The sequence below is a fragment of the Euprymna scolopes genome, chromosome 40 (assembly GCF_053919585.1).
Source record: "Euprymna scolopes isolate OS-2025 chromosome 40, ASM5391958v1, whole genome shotgun sequence".
In the NCBI taxonomy this organism is placed as follows: domain Eukaryota; kingdom Metazoa; phylum Mollusca; class Cephalopoda; order Sepiida; family Sepiolidae; genus Euprymna; species Euprymna scolopes.
The window spans coordinates 38,277,395-38,296,778 of NC_136521.1; the positions used below are offsets into that span (position 1 = coordinate 38,277,395).

General features: G+C 32.4%; 2 protein-coding genes across 7 annotated transcripts in view; one reads left to right on the top strand and one right to left on the bottom strand.

Annotated features, from left to right (window-relative positions):
* Nucleotides 1-9,645, bottom strand: part of LOC145265762 (uncharacterized) — a 34,594-nt gene extending 24,949 nt beyond the window's left edge. Inside the window, exon 1 of the mRNA XM_080121813.1 lies at nucleotides 9,405-9,645. Within this exon, the coding sequence (XP_079977939.1) occupies nucleotides 9,405-9,594 (190 nt within the window). The 5' untranslated portion in view covers nucleotides 9,595-9,645. The remainder of the gene's footprint in view (nucleotides 1-9,404) is intronic.
* The window catches only part of LOC145265495 (paired box protein Pax-6-like), a 1,005,138-nt gene that overhangs the window by 367,662 nt on the left and 618,092 nt on the right, over nucleotides 1-19,384 (top strand). The window lies entirely within an intron of this gene.

Consider the following 19,384-nt stretch of genomic DNA (forward strand, 5'->3'; position numbering starts at 1 on the left):
ATCTTCATCCCAAAATATGCGTCGAACGGATACTATAATACTTTGTTTGCTGTGCTAGGGCTGTGACAACAGCATATTTTTACATTCTTTTGACTCTGTGGTATATATCCGACATAGTTAGACTCGGCTAATCAACCGAGAACCATATCAATCTAGAAAAAACATATAAGATATTAACGGACATATACTTAAGAGTCAAAACAATGAAAAGAATATGCTGTTGTCACAGGACTAGTAATAACAAAGGTCTAGAAAATGTTCAGCCTGACCTAGTAGTTTCCGCGAAAAACTAGTACTTACAGGCAGGAAGTGAGATATGAGTTCTTTTTGCAGCTAAGGCTATTTACCCGACATTATTAATAAATTAATCAGTACAAAATTCCAAAATTATATCATTTATTTTTAAATGGTAAGTTGATTACGGATTTTACTTTTAGTTACTTGTACCTATTTACTATGCCTCCCCACGGGACAGAGTTAGACACCAGGGTCGTTTTTTAGTTACTTGTAACTGGTTGAGCGAACCGTGATCTTGGATTTCCAGTGACTTATAAATCACTAGCAGACTGCCTGACATTGCCCGGTCGTAAAATACGTTTAACTATGATGTTTTTATTAATGCAAATTCATATTTATTATAATATTATGTTGGACCCAATATATAGTAATGATTTAAAAAATTGGACCCAATATATAGTAATGATTTAAAGAATTGGACCCAAATATATAGTAATATATTTTTTTAAAAATTGGACCCAAATATATAGTAATATATTTTTTTTAAAAATTGGACCCAATACATAGTAATAAATTAAAAAGTAAAAAAAAAAAAAATACTCGCACGTCACCACCGAGAATCGAATCCAAAGCGTTTAGCTTACGATTTACTTTTCCCTTTGACGTTAATACCTGAGCTATGAAGACATGTTCACTGAAAACCTAAAACTTAAAACATGAACCAATAACTATTACGTTACGCCCACATATTCGTAATGCCGTCTTTCGACCTTCACAGGGCAAATTTCATTTTCTTTTAATTTTCACACTCTTGTACCGATTTTCTCCGGCTAAAAGCCAAATAAAGAGTTTCGCATGGGTTTGAATACCCTATATATTAAGTTTCATGTCTGTAGACCAAAAACTGACAGGAGTTTCGTAGGCAATTTTTAAACAAAAATATATACGTATACATAAATAACTATATAAAAAGAGGGTTGTGTTACTTTAACCTTTTTTAAGCAAATGTTACGAAAGCATAAATCATATAGAATATCTGCATGAATATAATTACACGTAATCGTTAACTAATGATCATACTCTAAGAAAAGAAAACAAAAAAACAAACAAACAGGGAATTAATTAAAATGAATATTTAAAAGAATATGCAAATTAGATCTTTTGCAGGTACATGCAATTCAGCGATCTGTATGTGATAAAGTTGTATTTTCTTTTTCAAATAAATAGAAAAAAGGCTAGAAAAAAAAGGCTAGCCTTTTTTCTGATATTCTCGGCCTTCGGGCCGGGATCAAAGTGTAGTATCTGTTCCGGCAGATACTGCAAGCTATGACTAGCTATGACTAGCAAAGACCAGATGTGGGGGCAACCCCACATGCCTGACCTTTAACCAGCTCCCATTTCCCACCTCTCGGGAGCTGGTCCCCTTTTTTCCCTTCCCCCTCCCTTCACTCCTCACATTAAAAATTGGCCTTGTGCCTAATTTGCTCGGTGGGGGAGCAAATAAATACCATCTGTTCTGCAGATGCTGCACTTAATATAATTTGTACCAGTCAATGGAGGGGAAACCCTCTATACTGAGACAATTATCATGTTCGGTAACCAGAGTGCCCCCCTTTTGCCTACTTTTAGGGGAGCTGGTTTTTACCCCACATTAAAAACGGCCTTGTGCCTAATTTGCTTTGGTGGGGAAGCAAGAAAAAAGGCTTGCCTTTTTTTTTCTTTCTTGACCTTCGGGCCAAGACTAAAGTGTAGTATCTGTATTACATTTATTGTTATCTATTTTGTTTTTATACTCTAATTAAAATGTTTTAAACAATTGGGTTCTAAGTAGGATGTGTCCGAGTACGAAAGGGTGAATGCGGTATTATGGTGAAATAAGATACTAGCTAAGAGAAAGTTTTGTTTAATTCTGGAGTGACAAGGATGACCAACGACCCCCACTTCCCCCCCCCTTTGGAGTTGGCCTTGTGCTTAAGATTTTGTTCGTTGAATATTTTAGCCTTAATAAAGGGTTTAATATCTCAAAGTGTAGTGGTTGTTTTGATGCTGCTCTTAAGCTAATTTATCTCAGTCAATGGAGGGGAAACACTCTATACTGAGACAATTATTATTTTGGGTCCCAACCAGAGTGCCCCTTTTACTTTATTTTCGGGGAACTGGTTTAACCCCACATTAAAAACGACGTTGTATCACATTTTGCTTTTGTAGGGGAAGCAGATAAATATTAACAGAAAAAAGGGTTTTTAATATGAATATCAATACACACAAACATTTTATGGGACTATAGAATATGTAAAACAAAGAAAAAGTATATATATATATATATATATATATATATATATATTAATAGATATGTATTCGTCTAGTCGTTTAATTGGTAAAAAATATAAACTGGCGGATAAATTAATTTCAAATAATCAAGAGAAAGAAAACAGAATATCAGACAAATGCAACAAAGTTTCTGTTTCTTTTACATGAAGAATGATTATTCGTACTTTTTAGATTTTATGCTATTTCTAATCTTAGGCATTTTAATTCCACGGCGGTATATACCCTCGTTTCATCAACCATGACTGGGTAGAAGTCATAAGTAATTCAAATTCAGGATTGAAACTTACACCTATAGAAGAGTGTAACTTTACAACTGAATTTTACCAACTACCTTATCCACTACGCCACGGGAAAATGCGCATTAAAATATTACCATAACGGACTTATTTATAGTTTATACAACAATTTTGTTAAATGCAATAATTTAATAACCATCGTAATAATTACACTTTCGAAGTTCTTTTTAAAATATTAATTTGATTAATGTCAAAGAAAATTGTTGCAGAATCACCCCGGGATACGATGTCTCTATGATACGTTTTTTTGAGTTAGCGATGTTGAATACAATGTTTTTCCGGACCCTGGTTACGGTATTTTCCCCATCTTACAGTGTTATTTATAATGTTCGTTGATTATATACGTGTATATTATATACTGTGCTGTATTTTGCTATTAATTTATATTGATGTATCCCGGGGTCCCACTGTATTAATAGAAATGAAGGTACAAAAAGTTATACCCCGTTGAATATGCAAGGATACTTTATGCAAAATGTACAGTTGAATATGGTTAAATTTGTGCTCACTTTTGCATTAAACACCAATCCGCATCAATCCGATAGTGTGCGTCATATCAACTGTTCTTCTAAGTAATAAAACTGCATCCATTACACTCTTTAATTTCAATCTTCTTATAGTATTCTTAGTCATAAAATTGACGGTCAGCGAATGTCAATAAAGTTAGTCCACGAGTAGGTTTTCGTCTTGATAAGTTGTGACATATTAGTTTAAAAAAAAAATTCCACACACCCGCATATGTGTTCGAAAGGAGTGTTAGTGCGTTTCAATTGATTGGACTATCAATGGAAGTGCAGTAAAATGTTAAGTAAAACCACGTGATTGAGTTGTTATTGTCATTCCACGTGGATTTGGACATTGATATTTCAAATCTATTTACTTTATTATGATATCGATCTATCGAATAGTTTTTGGTTGATCTTATTGAGTAAAATTAAAAAATTTCATGTTTTTAATTCTGAAACCATAAAGCAATCAGAATCTCTCACACACACACACACATTTTTATGCACGTAAAATAATATTTAATATATATATATATAATTTTTACGTGCATGAAAATATGCTACTATATATGCATATTTCTGGCTTTCAGCCGTCGTCAGAATAGGTTAGGATCGAACTCATAACACCAGTATCTGCATCCTGATACTTAACTAATGTGCCCGAGTCGATTTTTTTATCGCTTATAAACTTACGATTTGTTGTTAGCGTTTATATATAAATATATATATATATATATGTGTGTGTGTGTATGTTTGTCTGTATGTATGTGTGTGTATGTTTGTCTGTATGTATGTGTGTGTATGTTTGTGTGTGTGTATGTTTGTCTGTATGTATGTTTGTATATGTGTGTGTATTATATGTGTGTATGTATGTTTGTATGTGTGTGTGCATATATATATACGTGTATATATATATATATATATATATATATATATATATATATATAGGTTGTATCGCTGTAGTTCCATATCTGCATACGTACAAATATACCTAGATAAATGTACGTAGATGTTATTTTATTTGTTTTTGTTTCTGCGATACGTTTTAAATGGATTCAATTATTTATAAGAAAGTGCATTTTTACCTAAATGCGAGTTGGGAATAATTTTCCCTCTAACCGATTTGGTCAGCCAATCTGATGAGTCGTAGACGACGAAACACGTGTCAATGGATAATTATATTTTAAAAACAATAGATATATGTACGTATATATTAATGACGGGACACTTCCATTTTTCTCGATTCTGATATTCCGATGCATGTTCCGAATCTTTTGAAACCTCTATATAATTAGCTACTGATATTCCTTTTTTACTTTCAAATTACCGTAAAAATACATCTAATACGTGCATATATTTTTGCAAATGTAATATAGTGTGTGTGTGTGTGTGTGTGTGTGTGTGTGTGTGTGTGTGTGTGTGTGTGTGTGTGTGTGTGTAAGTTATGTATAGATGTTAATGGCTTTTAATCACAATGTTTTTCAATTCAGCATTTGTACCGTCAATAGAAAATTAAGTTTTAATGCTAAACAAAAAAACAATTTACATTGTCGTCAATGGAAAATAGACGCATTGTTATCCGATATCCCAAAATGTCCCGATCCCTTCGAATGTCAGTTTATTAACGCGTTTAAACTCTAATAACTCAAATCATATGCTAAAATGTGCATTAATGCTAGGATTGAGTAATGCAGACAAACAATTTTATTTAAATTCGAATTAGCCGTGATATGTACTTAAATGAACACGTCAACCATCCCTCGCCGCTGCTGGCGTCTGTATATTTCCCTTCACATCTATTATTCACGTGCTAAAAGAGTCACTTTTTTTTTTTTACACAGTGATCACCACTTATCAAGGCCCGGAAGCCACTCAGGGATAAGGGTTATTGCAAGTACGTACATTACGTTAGTGTGGAGATTTGATGAAGTGATGACGTCACTTTTTATCATTTGTTATTGGGATATAATTTTATGCATTATGTTCATGTGTTTCTGATTAAATGTGTTCTTTCATTTGAAAAAAAAAAAAAAAGAACAGCCTTAGGGAGAACGTTATAATAAAATTTTATTATTTGGAACCGTTTCTACGGTTTATCAAAAACGAATTGTCTATATAATTTTTTATAAAAATGTTTAACGAGGCTTCTTGTTTTATTTTGTCTATTCTTCCGTTTTCATAATTACTATGAAGTTGGTTGTTTGGTTTGATTATTTTGTTTTCCGGCATATCAACCCTTTTCGGTTTATTTAACGCCGAATCCAGTTATTTTGGAAAACATTGTATGCGTCAAGTTCTGTATATCTTCAAATATTTATTCGTAGAGTTTGGTTTGAGTATTTTGTTTTGCATCATATCAACCCATTTCGGGTTATGTAATGCTGAATCCAGTTTAGTACATCAACCCGTTTGGGTTATTCATGATGCATTTGGTTCTTTTGTAATAGTTTTTTTTTTTTTTTTTTTAATTCTTCAATCTCTTTGTATCTTCAATTTTCAATCGCTAGTTTGTAGCGTTTGTAGTGGATTTTGTTGTTTTTATTATCTGCGTTGCAGTACATGAATGTTTTTTTTTTCAATGGGAGAGAGTAAAGGGTTATAGTATTAATGTTTGGTACATTTTAAGTTAGGAAATTAGCCGGGAGAGGGAGGGAGGGAGAGAATAAATGGGAAAAGGGGAAGGACTGTTGCCTTCGGGTTTTACAGAAATCATAATTTTTGTAAAATAAAATAGTAAAACAAAGAAAACATGAATTATAGGTGAATTTCGTCTCAGGAAGCCAATATCTTCAGACAGCCTGATGTGGTAGCACCAGTACTATGAGGATATACGTATATACACATACATTAGTGATGGAACGATTCCCATATTTTTTCCCGGATTCCGATTATATAATCGTCTAATGTAAACATTATTATTTATTTTTATTTATTTTTTATTTTTTTAATTTTTTAAATTTTTTTTTTGATGTTGGGAGAAGAAGCGGTGGTACAGCAGAGAGTCCTCATCAACTTTTACAAGTAGATATAATTTTCTTTTCACTTCTTCGCAATATATTTCCTTCGTGTATTTTATCTAAGATTTTGATAGACTCGTAAGATTTACATCTAGATGTTTCACTTGTGCAAATTATGTTCTATTCGCCCACCCGTGACATTTTTTTATCTGTGCCATTTTTATCTGGCCTTTTATTTTTTTTTTCTGGTGCCATTTTGACCTAAATCCGTTCTTTTTTTTTTTTTTTTTTAAATTATTTTAATTGCACTAATGGTTTAAAATGATACATGTTAGTATTGGGAAAATTAATCAGAATCGGGAATCAGAAAACTCGATATTGATATCGGAATCGGAATAATGTGTGCGTATTTTCCGATACCAAAAACGATTCTTTTATTTGTCTTTTTTTATTTGATTTTGCTTAAAGCAAAATATATCACTGCCGATAGTAATGATAAAATAATATATTTTTTAAATTTTAAATTAATACTAAAATTAAAATATATCACACCTAACTGTATTTTTTTTTTAACATTTGAGAAAATATCTGCATATTTACCATAATCAAGATTAAATAACTCTATTAAGTATTTCGAGATGTATGAAAAATCAGAATCGATAATTGTATCGTAATCGGGAATTTAGTACGGAATCGGTAAAATTATAAGAATCCTTTTATTACTGATAAATTCTTTCATCACGAGTCCAAGCAATAGAAAACAAACTTTTACAATGAACTAAAAGTCTGTTCTTTCGAAGTCGGAAATTTGTCTAAAATTTTCACGAGAACAATTCCTATACCATAAATTGGTCCGATTTTTCCGATTCCCGTTTAGCGTCTGCAGACTCTTTAGTCAAATCTACGCAAATCCAAACTATACCTTTCTTATTCTCTTTGATATTCCCGCGGGTTCGCGAACTCCAGCGCGCACACACGTGTTTATGCGTGTGTGCGCGCGGAGACAAATATATGAGAAAGATTACTGATTACCGTACAAGCAGTAGGTTTTAGATTTTCAGCTTCACGCAACAACCATGTCTGGTCACATAAGAGTGCTATGATACGGCGAAGCAGCTATACGTAGTATGTTATAACTAGGTCTATGACAACAGCATATTCTTTTCCTTGCTTAGATTCTCGGGTATATATATCCATTGATATCTTATATGTTTTTATGTAGACTGATGTGATTCGGTGATTAATTATGTCTGTGTCGGTTATACAGTCGAGACTAATAACAATGAACAGAATATGCTGTTGTCATATCTCTAGTGATGACTCTGCATTTTTATTCTCGCTGATATTATTGTTTGCGCCTGTCATATCACTATAAAATCAGTATACTTAGTCTACGAGTCTGGAAATGACTAAAAAAAAAGAACAGAAAGTTTAAAATATGAGACCCGTACTTTGTAATTTTCTCTAATTATATCCAGCCCCGGGGAATAAACCACTATTTTAGTAATATTACCAGCGTGAACAATAGTCTCCAGCAACGAAAAAAGCCGTTTGATGCTTATAATACTACATATTTTTGGAAATGTCTCCAGCATCCAAATATAAAGATGAATAAAAAAAGGCGGGTTAAAAAAATAACAAAAAAAAACATGTCATTGTCTCAAAGTTAGGGTATGTATAATTTATGGTAAGTTGGAGAGAAACCTAGCACAGTGTTCAATCATTAAGAAAATCAAAAAGGAAAAAAAAAATTAGAACGTAATATTTATGTGATACAGATGATCTGAGAACAATATCGATACCGTCAGTTTCATTAAAATCCGAACAAATAGGGATCAATATCTCGTCATGTATTTCGGACTATCTTCAGCCTGTCTTTATATTTCCTGTTTATCTCTGTTATATATATATATATATATATATATATATATATATATATATATATATATATATATATATATATATATATATATATAACTACCTTTTTAATCACATAAATTATTATACGAAGATATAATTTTATGCGTAAATTGTTAGTATTTACTTCAATAGTACTCAATACGTATGTAGAACTAGGTAGTAACTTATGAAAATGTATATGACAATTAAGCTACACAGAATATTTCGCGTTTCGTTCCCGTGAGCCTGACGAATTTTCACGAGAGAGAAAAGCGGAATATTCTGCATAGCCTTATTACCATATATATTTTCAAGACTTAGTTTAGATATTAATTATTATTTGTGAGATAATACTAAAAGAATATCCACTGGATATTGCTCAATTCCAAATAGAACTATTTACATTAATATTTTTATTGTGTCGATTGATAGTTTTTACTAACTAGGATCTCATCAGGTAAAATTATGTCTCTTTCTTTTGGTGAGTTATATTGGAAAGTTATTTCAAAAGTTTTTTAATATTTATCTATAGCTTGAATGCCATCAGCTAGAATCGAAACTGAAACATTTAGATATCCAGCGGTGTTTGACCTAAGGACATGTAATTATCCACTGACACGTGTTTCGTCGTCTACGACTCACCAGAGTGGCTGAATATAGCGAGATTGGCTGAATATATAATGAGTCGTAGACGACGAAACACGTGTCAGTGGATAATTATATTTTAAAAATAATACATATGCCGCTCCCCATGTGGGGGTACCAAATTGGTTACAGGGAAAATTTTTCCTAGCTTGCATTTAGGTAAAAATGCGCTTTCGTAAATAATTGAATTCATTCAAAACATATCGCTAAAACCAAAACAAACAACATTATATATATATATATATATATATATATATATATATATATATATATATATATATATATATATATATATATATTTTAAACTTTATACGCTGAACTGCGTGAATTTTTACAAATATATTTGCGCATGCGTAAGAGATACCTTGCAAGAGACCGTTCCGCACACACATACAGATATGGATACTATATATATATATATAGAGAGAGAGAGAGAGGGAGAGAGAGAGGGAAAAAGATAATGTTGAAATAAAATGTTACATCCTTCGATCCATATTGGCTAAAAGGCACTCCTTGTGCCCGTGTGTGCGTACCGCATTTTTCGCAATCGGTTTTTTTTTCTTCCCGCTCAACCTCTCTTTCTTGGTGCCTTCTGCTTCCTCTGTCCGGTTCGCCTTCTCCTACGCTTCCGCTCGTCTCGAATGTGTTCGTGTGTTTGGACGTTGTTTTCTTTCCGCGCGCGGGTGTTTCATTTCTGTGAACGGCAGTGATTCGTCCGTTCATCGTTGACTCTTATCGGTGGGCTGTCGTACGGGACCGGTTTTCTAGCAACCGATGGACGCTTACGTGCACTGAAGCCGCAATTGAAAAGAAAGTAGTAGATCTAATATATATATATATATATATATATATATATATATATATATATATATATATATATATTACTATATATTACTAGTAGGGATACCCAACGCTGCCCAGGTGTTTAGGTGGTGTAGTAAGGACCCCCCCCCACGGGGGGGTCAGAACAACAGTAGCGATGGTGGTCCGATGTGTGTAGTTGGTGTAATAAATATACGGCATAATCACATTGACACACCGGTTCCCGTCAGATGACTAGAGTTAAGCAAAGTTGAACCTTGTCATTACTAAAATGGGTGACCAATTTAGGAATTCCAGGCGCTGTATGTAGGAGGACGTCGACATCTCCCAGCAAAGAAGAGTTGCAAAAACCTAACGGCGCATCTTCCCTGACGAAGATATGCGTGCGACTTGGGACCTCTTGTGAACTTCATACTCCGATGAAACTTCCTCCGAAGGAGGAAGACGGTTACACTCGACTAGGGGAAGTGCTAACACGCACACATATACACATGCACGCACAGACATGCACGGACACACACACACACATAAACTTCTCAAATATATCCCACATTCATATTTATCTCTCACACAAAATTCTATGTATGTGTGTATGTATGTTGTATGTGTGTATGTATGTTGTATGTGTGTATGTGTGTATGTATGTACTTTCCGCTTATTTCGGCGTTTGTTTCGAGTCGTCCTAAACCTCCACTTGCCACTGGTATTCAATAATGTCGACTCAGTAGAGCTGTGGTTGAAGATTACGCAACTCTTGCCACAAAAATCTCGCGCGTAGGCTCTCTTACAGTGGATATCCATAGTCTGTCAAGACTGACGGTAGCCTTTTTATATATACAAATGCAAACATGTATAAGACGTTTTTATTTACATACATAGATATCTAGCATTCATACTTACCTATCATATATACGCGTGTATATGTATACATAATGCTAGACATATATGTATATATTTTCTCTCACATTTATACTTACTTCTTATATATAAATGAATCAAGGTAAACATACCATTTTATTCCGGAAAGCATGTCGAATAACACGGTCATTGTCTTTTGAGGGAAATTCATATTTAGATATTTACGAACCTGCAAAGCAGAATAAAGAATTTTTTTTTAAAATTGCGCAAAAAGTTGTGTTGTTTGTTATTTCAAATTACAATTTAATTAACAGTTTATTTTAAAAGAATCACCCATGCAATTAAGTCGTTTCAACATCAACGGCATTGTATATGGACAGGTCTATCCACCACCCTTCACATAAGGAATATATTGAGGAAATCTACGAGAATCGGCATCAATAAAATCCGCCACCATTACTTCCAATATAAAAGATTTTTGTCTTTCCCATTCCTATTGACAGTGATGAATCTAACATCTGCGATTTTCAGACATATATATATAAGCAATTCATATTTAGATGGGATAAGACATAGAATATTACGACCAGTAATATTTTGTAAATCTTATAATCACAGGTCTCCATACCAGCTGATTGTTGGATAAATCTATTCGGAAGAATATATATATATATATATATATATATATATATATATATATACATACACACAGGGTGACCCAAAAAGAAAACTATATAATAGTAAGAACCAAACTGTAAAGTAGAAGTGTACAAATAGTTTTTATTATTGGACAGAATGAAATGAAACTTTGGCCATAAATAGTTTATTATATTCAAAACACTAGGGACTCTGGCATTTTTTTCTCCGGTCTACAGCATATGTTCTAGATGGCCTCCGTTTAGCTTTTGTTTACACACACACACACATATATATATATATATATATATATATATATATATATATATATTAGTGTTAGGACGATTAATCGGAATCGGGAAAAATCGGAAAATTTGGTGCCTATTTTCCGATGCAAAAAAAAGAATCTTTTAACTGTCTTTTGTTATTTGATTTTGTTTAAAGTAAAATCTTCAGTTGCTGGTAATAATAATTAAATAATAGATATTTATTGATTTTTAACCACCATTGAGTGAAGCTGAAATCGATAGATCCTCCTACACAAGTGTATTTTGAGATTTAGGTAAGTATCTACATATTCAATATGTGTTTTTAGAAAAAAGCGGAGACAGTAACAATCTTATAGTTTAATAATTAGAGATTTATAAAGAATCAGAATCGGGAATTTTGCACGGAATCTGTAATTGTATCGGAATCGGAGAAAATACTGGAATCGTCCCATCACTAATATATATATATATATATATATATATATATATATATATATATATATAGATATAGATATAGATATATATATATATATATATAATTACCATGAAAAATAATTTAAATAATATACTCTCGAGATGTTTTTTTTTTTCATGGTAAACAACTTTCGATCCCCAAATTAATATTAAGACTACTGTAATTTCTCGGAAGCGAACTCGTACAGTGATTGTAAGAAATTGACGTACAAGCAAAGTAGTTTTACAACGAAAGATTTGGGATTTAGTGTCGTTTTAAAGGTTGACATACTTTCAGGATATATATATATATATATATATATATATATATATATATATATAAAAAAAAATATATATATATATATATATATATATATATATATTACTTTCAATTCATCCCAGCTTTGCTCGGACCATATGTACTGTTCATAACATTATATATATATATATATATATATATATATATATATATATATATATATATATATATATATACATCATTTTTTTTTAAGCCAAAGACAATGCGGGGAAAGACCGGAATTATGAAAGCAAAGAAAGAAAAACAAACAAATGTAGACGGGTATGCTTGAGTAGAGGACTGTCTAGCCTTTATTCGTCTATCTTTCCTCACCTTAATGCATAATTATTTATAACCAAGTTGCTGGTATGTCCGGTGTATGTAAAGTCCGTGGGTGGTATGGAACTTTAATTAATTTCCGGTCTTTCCCCGCATTGTCTTTGGCTTAAAAAAAAAATTCTATATATTTCTTTACCAACAATGCTTTAAGCAAACTACTACCTACTCTTATATATATATATATTAAAAAGTTTTACTCATGTCCAGGTAACCTACATATAAAATTTCAAGTGTTTAGACCCATAATTGGCGGAGACGTTTGGTAGAGTCTGAAAAGCTCAACTCTTTCAACTGTGATCTCTTGGCAGCCAAATTTTCGCCCCAAAACTGATTAAAAAGCTTGCAGCATGTTTGAATGCCCTCTGTAAATTTTCAAATGTTTAGACACAGAATTTGCTGAAAAATTTGCTGGAGACTGCTAAGCTCAAAAACAGATTAAAAAATCTTGCTCTATGTCTTAATACAATTAATGTAAAATTTCAAATGTTTAGACCATAAATTAGACCTGGTTAATTTGGCCCTTTTACATTTATTTGTTTTGGGCTCAAATCAAATTGAAAAGTTTGATCCATGTACACGTTACTTACATCTAAAATTTTAAGTGCTTAAGCCCCAAATTGGGGAAGGAATTTGGTAGAGTTTTCAAAGGCCAAATCGTTTAACTTTGACTCCTTGACAGCCAAATTTCTGGCCGAAAACTAATTGAAGATTTTTTGTAAATTCCCAATACCCCTTATGTCAAATCTCAAATCTGTAGACTGAAAATTGACAGAGTAGTTTAATAGGGAAATGTACACACACAGACAGATAAACAAATACACACACAATTTCACTTATATTATATTATATTATATATATATATATATATATATATATATATATATATATATATATATATATATATATATATATATATTAGAAGGCCGCCCGCTGTTTCCTGGTCGTAAAATACGCTGAAATATGTTGTTTCAAATCATGCATATTTCATATTTATTATTGCAGGACCAATACTCCATTGATTATTATATTTTATCCAATATATGCTGTAGTGGTTTTTCAAAGGAAAAAAATTACATAAGTTTCCTAAGCTAAAATCGAAATCAAAACATGTAGTCTAGCTCTCCAGCCTGATTCTTTGAACGGCCAGTAGATGGATATTAAAATTCTAATAATAACCCGACATTAACGCATAAATGTTTATTTGCGCAAGCGAGGAGAAGCACTTTTTTTGTTGACTTTCGTCTGCTAAGTTCCAATTTTATTAATTCTGACTTCTTAGCAGCTATTTTTACCCACTAAAAAACTCAATCGAATTTCTGCCATAGTTTTTATTATTTTGTACATAAAGTTTCAAGTCTTACACAGAAAAGATGATAGCAGATTTGTAGAGATCGTTCCTCGCGCACCCACACACAGACAATGTGACTGAAGCACACACACAGACACACACACACACACACACGTGTGTGTGTGTGTGTGTCTGTGTGTGTAGTTTGGCCGCTCGTACGGTTTTCTTCCTCTGTCCTGTGTGTCCGTGTGTTCGAAGATGGAGTTTATGTCGTTGTGCTTTTATCAAGCAATTGCCCGTACAAAGTCGCGTGTGTGTAGACTTTTTTAAAAAAGAAATCAACCTAAGAAGCTGGTATTCTTTTATGCTCGACGGTTGTTTGTTATTTTGCCCAAGAAGCGTTTCCCAATTTAAACTACACTTTTATCGTGTGTTCGGTTGTGCGACTTGGATAAAGCATGAGTCTCGTCCTGTGAATGAGATCTCGACTAATAAAGAACCGATTGCTGTGTTTGTCTTGTAGTGCTGCTAGTTTTTCTGGATGCGACATGATGCCAGCCGTTCCGAAATTGGTCTGCCTCATGCGATTCGTCGACGAGAGTCTTGTGTTGTTTTATAGACGCTTGTGTCTGTATGTTCGGCCTACATATAAAGAATGTGGCTAAAAAAATGCATGTCATATTCCAAAACACTATTTTTTAAAAATTGTTTTATTTTAACAGCGGACATTAAGAAATACAACACCTTGTTCTAATGAGTAACACGTCTTCTTTGCATCTATAAAATCTATTCTCTTATAAGTTTGTCTTCTGATGTGTGCGCATATATATTAAAAACCCCTCTTTTATTTATTTGAAAAGAAAATACAACTTTGCTATATATGGCCGTGGAATTGCATTTGTCTGCAAAAGATCTAGCTAATTTGCATATTCTTTTAAACATTCATTTTACTTAATTCCCTATTAGTTTTTTTCGTTTTTCTTATGGTATGATCATCTTTAGTCAACTATTACGTCTAATTATATTCATACAGATATTCTACATGATTTATACTTGCATAATATTTGTGTAAAAGTGTATAGTAAACACTAACCTCTTTCTATATATATATTTATGTATGCGTATATATATGGACATATATATGTGTATATATATATATGTACACATATATATGTGTGTATATATAGATATATATGTACATATACGTATGTATGCGTATATATATGTACATATATATGTGTATATATGTGTATATATGTACATATATATATATGTGTGTATATATAGATATATATGTACATATACATATATATGTCATATATGTATATATACATACATATGTGTATACATATATATGTATATATATGTGTGTACATATACATATATATGTATATATATGCATATACATACATATATATGTATATATATGTGTGTGTGTATATATAAATATATATGCATACATATGTATGTATATATATATATATATATATATATATATATTATATATATATATATTGAAAGAACTTTGCCTACCAAACTCTTCTGTCAGTTTTTTTTTATGGACAGTCATGAAACTTGATATATACGGTATTCGAACCCATGCTAAACTTTATATTTGGGTTTTAGCCGGGGGAAATATGTGTAAAAAATAAAAATCAAATTTGCCAGGTGAAAGTCGAACGACAGCATTATGCATATGCATACCCAACGTAATAGCTATTGGTTTATGTTTTTATTTGTAGTCTTGCAGCAAACATATCTTCATAGATAAGATATTAACATCAAAGAAACAAGTATATCGTAAGCTGAATATTATGGTTTCGAGACTCTGTGGTGGCCCTACGAGTCTTTTTTTAAATCTTTTTAGATCATCACTATATATTGGGTCGAATCTAATAATCTATAATATAAATCTCAGTTGTCGTTTTGTGTGTGTGTATGTATGTATGTATGTATGTATGTATGTATGCCAAAAACTTTCGACAGACGTGACGGATCCTGACGAGATCGGTATCGTATTGAAGCTCGACATGTCGGAAGACAAATATCGAAAATTGGGCAAAAAACATTAATTTCTTCGCCCTCAATTGGGCAGTTTTCTATATCCTTACTATACCACCTCCCCACACCCGGGTAACGACACTCCTGCTAATAATAAATACGAAATCTGCATTAATCAAAATATCATATTGAAGCGTATTTTACGACCGGACAATGCCGGGCGGCCTGCTAGTATTTATATGAAATATCATAGCGCTTATCAATATTTATAAACGATGGTAAGTTAAAAAATATATATCTAACACTTTTAACAAACGATTTATAGTTTCTAACTTTGCCCTAGATTTCCCTTTATAAATATTTGTCCCGTCAGGCAAAACTTTGCTAGTAAAAAACAAAAACTGCTAGGGAGACCCATTTAACGTATTTCGTAAAAAAAGGTAGCGAATCACAACATCTGTTTTGCCATTCTCTTGTTCACTGATATATACCAGTTGAGATTCTGATCACTGCCATCACTCCGGCAGTAACATAGTCATGTTGATGGATTTTCATCTCACGGACTGAGGCATTCGTTCCAGATACTTCGATGTTAAACCTTCAATCCTTTCTCTTCCGTCTTTCAGGTACAGTAAAATTATTAATTACTCCTGAAGGTACGTGGACCATGGAATACCGATTGGCCTACGCAGGTAATTTTTCAAAGATCAGAGTCCTCCACTTTGCGGGGGGTGGTGGTTCTGATTTGATTCTCCCCACCTCCTGCGCTTTTGTCAGATCTGCCTGGGAAGTTAATAATAAGAAATAGTAAAGTAACACCCTGCCACCCGAAATGAAATCGGAAAGACATCCATTAATCTATTTCAATCAGACACGTTCATACTTTATTTCCCTTCACTTTTCAATATGGATTAATGCTTTTCGTTTTTGGAAACATTCTCGTTCCATATTAGATTTCTTAAATTTTGAGATAACTAGTGATGAGTGATCGCTAGACACAGGGAAGAGTTGTGATACAGCGAAACCTTCTGTCTCTGGATAACACACACACACATACATACATATATATATATATATATATATATATATATATACACTAGCAGTTCTGCCAGCTTTCATAACTTTATGTGCATATATATATATATATATATATATATATATATATATATATATATATATATATATATATATATATATATATATTTGAAAAGTTTGATTCATATCCAGGGAACTGACATCTAAAATTTTAAGTGTTTAGACAAAAAATTGGCGGAGGAGTTTCATAGAGTCTACAAAGGTCAACTCTTTCAACTTTGACCTCTTGGCAGCCAGAGATCTCGCCCAAAAATTGATTTAAAAGCTTGCTGCATGTCTGAATACTTTTAATGCAAAATTTCAAATATTTAGACCCAGGATTGGCTGACTATTTTGCTAGAGACTGCAAAGGTAAAATTTCTTGAACTTTGACCTCTTGACAGCCAAATTCTCGGGGAAAAACGATTAAAAATCCCGCTCTAATTCTGAATACACTTTACGCAGAAATTTCAAATATTTAGGCTAAAAAATTGGCTGAGTAATTTGGAAGAGCATACACCCGTCTATAATAGATACCGTTGTGAATACCTACGGTAGTTTGTAAAATTAGAAAAAAAGAAACGCAATCGATTTGTGTTGCTTTGGATGTTCTGTGTCTGTGAGTTCGTCTAGATGTAAAAAATGTGACTTCAAATCACACGAACCAAATTCGCATCACGTTTTTCACGGGGTTCCTATTAATGTCTATAAAATAATACCGTTTTATTTATCTATGTGGCACTGTCGTTGGGGCATTAGAATACACCGACTTCCCCCCTCCCCTGCAGAGGGTAAAAGTCCCTCAATGGGGGTCCTGGATATGACCTTAAACTATATCCAGTGGTGAGACCCCAGCTTGTGGGCTTTGGGGAGTGTAGAGCCACCCTTTAATTACCATTGCTCCCATGTCCACTCTGACCCGGAGTGATAGTACCTGTTAGGGTTCCAACTATGGGTTAAATAGAAACCGACTTGAAAACAAATATATTCTATTAAAAAATTTTTCTTCAAAATCTTTGGATTCGGCATTAAATAAAAAAAAAAAGGGTTGATATGCCGTAAAACGAAAACAACCAACCAACATTAAACTACGTAATATTGACTATTTATACTAATAAGGAAAACTAGCAGGATCCGTGTAAATTCCACGGAATGAGAAAGATATTTAATCGACCAATGTTTTGATATTTTTCTGGATACCACAAAAAAAATTAGTGCTTTGGACACAATAGCCAATAACACTCAGCAAATATGTTTTTCATACTATCTCTATTAAAAAAGTGCCTATTGTATTTTAAATATACAACTGACCCAACTGAGATAAATTAATAAGTAGAAATAAATACTCAGGAAACAATATTGTGCTACATGCTTCAATACAAATAAAATCGCATTGTAAGAGAAAATTTTTAATCGACTCCTTCAGTCCAGCACATTTTGGCGGGCAATATTCTTATGTTTCCTACCCTGTTTCTTTCGAATGTTCTCTTTTTTAGGTAAGGTTTACTTGACTTCTTTCTTTATTGAAGCACGGTTGCATCTCGAAATCACGAGTTCCTTTCGCCTGATCATTACAACATGGATCATATATTATTATGATATTCGAAAACGGGGCTATATCAAAGGGGGGGGGGGCAACTTTTAGCTACTTATTCAGGGCCGACAGATTAACTTTTTCGGATCTTGCTTTTTTATAGTAGTTTGGCTTTCAAAAATTGTTTTTGTTCTTTTTGAAAGCCAAACGTACGAACTTACTAAGTAAGGAACAAGCAGACTAATTATATAGACTATCTAATATATTGATGTTGCCATTCTGTGGATGTTCAATGTAAGTGAAGACGCTCTAATATTATTGTTGATTTTTTTGTTACAACTACAAAAGCATTTATCTAAGCTAGCACGAACGCCCGGCAAAGCCCGACCATAAAGTACGCTTAAATATGATATTATAATGCTTACATATTCCGTATATATTATTAAGGAGTTAATGTTATATATATATATATATATATATATATATATATATATATATATATATATATATATATATATATATATATATATATATTACTTGGGTGCATTAGTTTTAATCAAAACAGAAATAAAACCATATGAGTGCGGTGTATGTATAATAAATATATATATATATATATATATATTCAGCCATAACCGAAATCTGAATGAATTCTTGGTAAAGAACCAGGAAATGTTGGTAAAAATATTTATTATAAAAAATATATATAGATAGATAACTTAAGTGACATCAGCTACAATCGAAACCGAAACTCAAATTCATGAAGAATTATTTATGGCAAGATATGGAAGTACATAATTAAACGACCCGGATGTAAGCGTGACACACACACACAAAAAAAAAAAAAAATAACACACAGGCTATCGCATTAATATACTGATTAGACAGTCTAACCTATTAACCAACCACTCGGTTTGGAGGTAAGACAATCCTTAGACGCT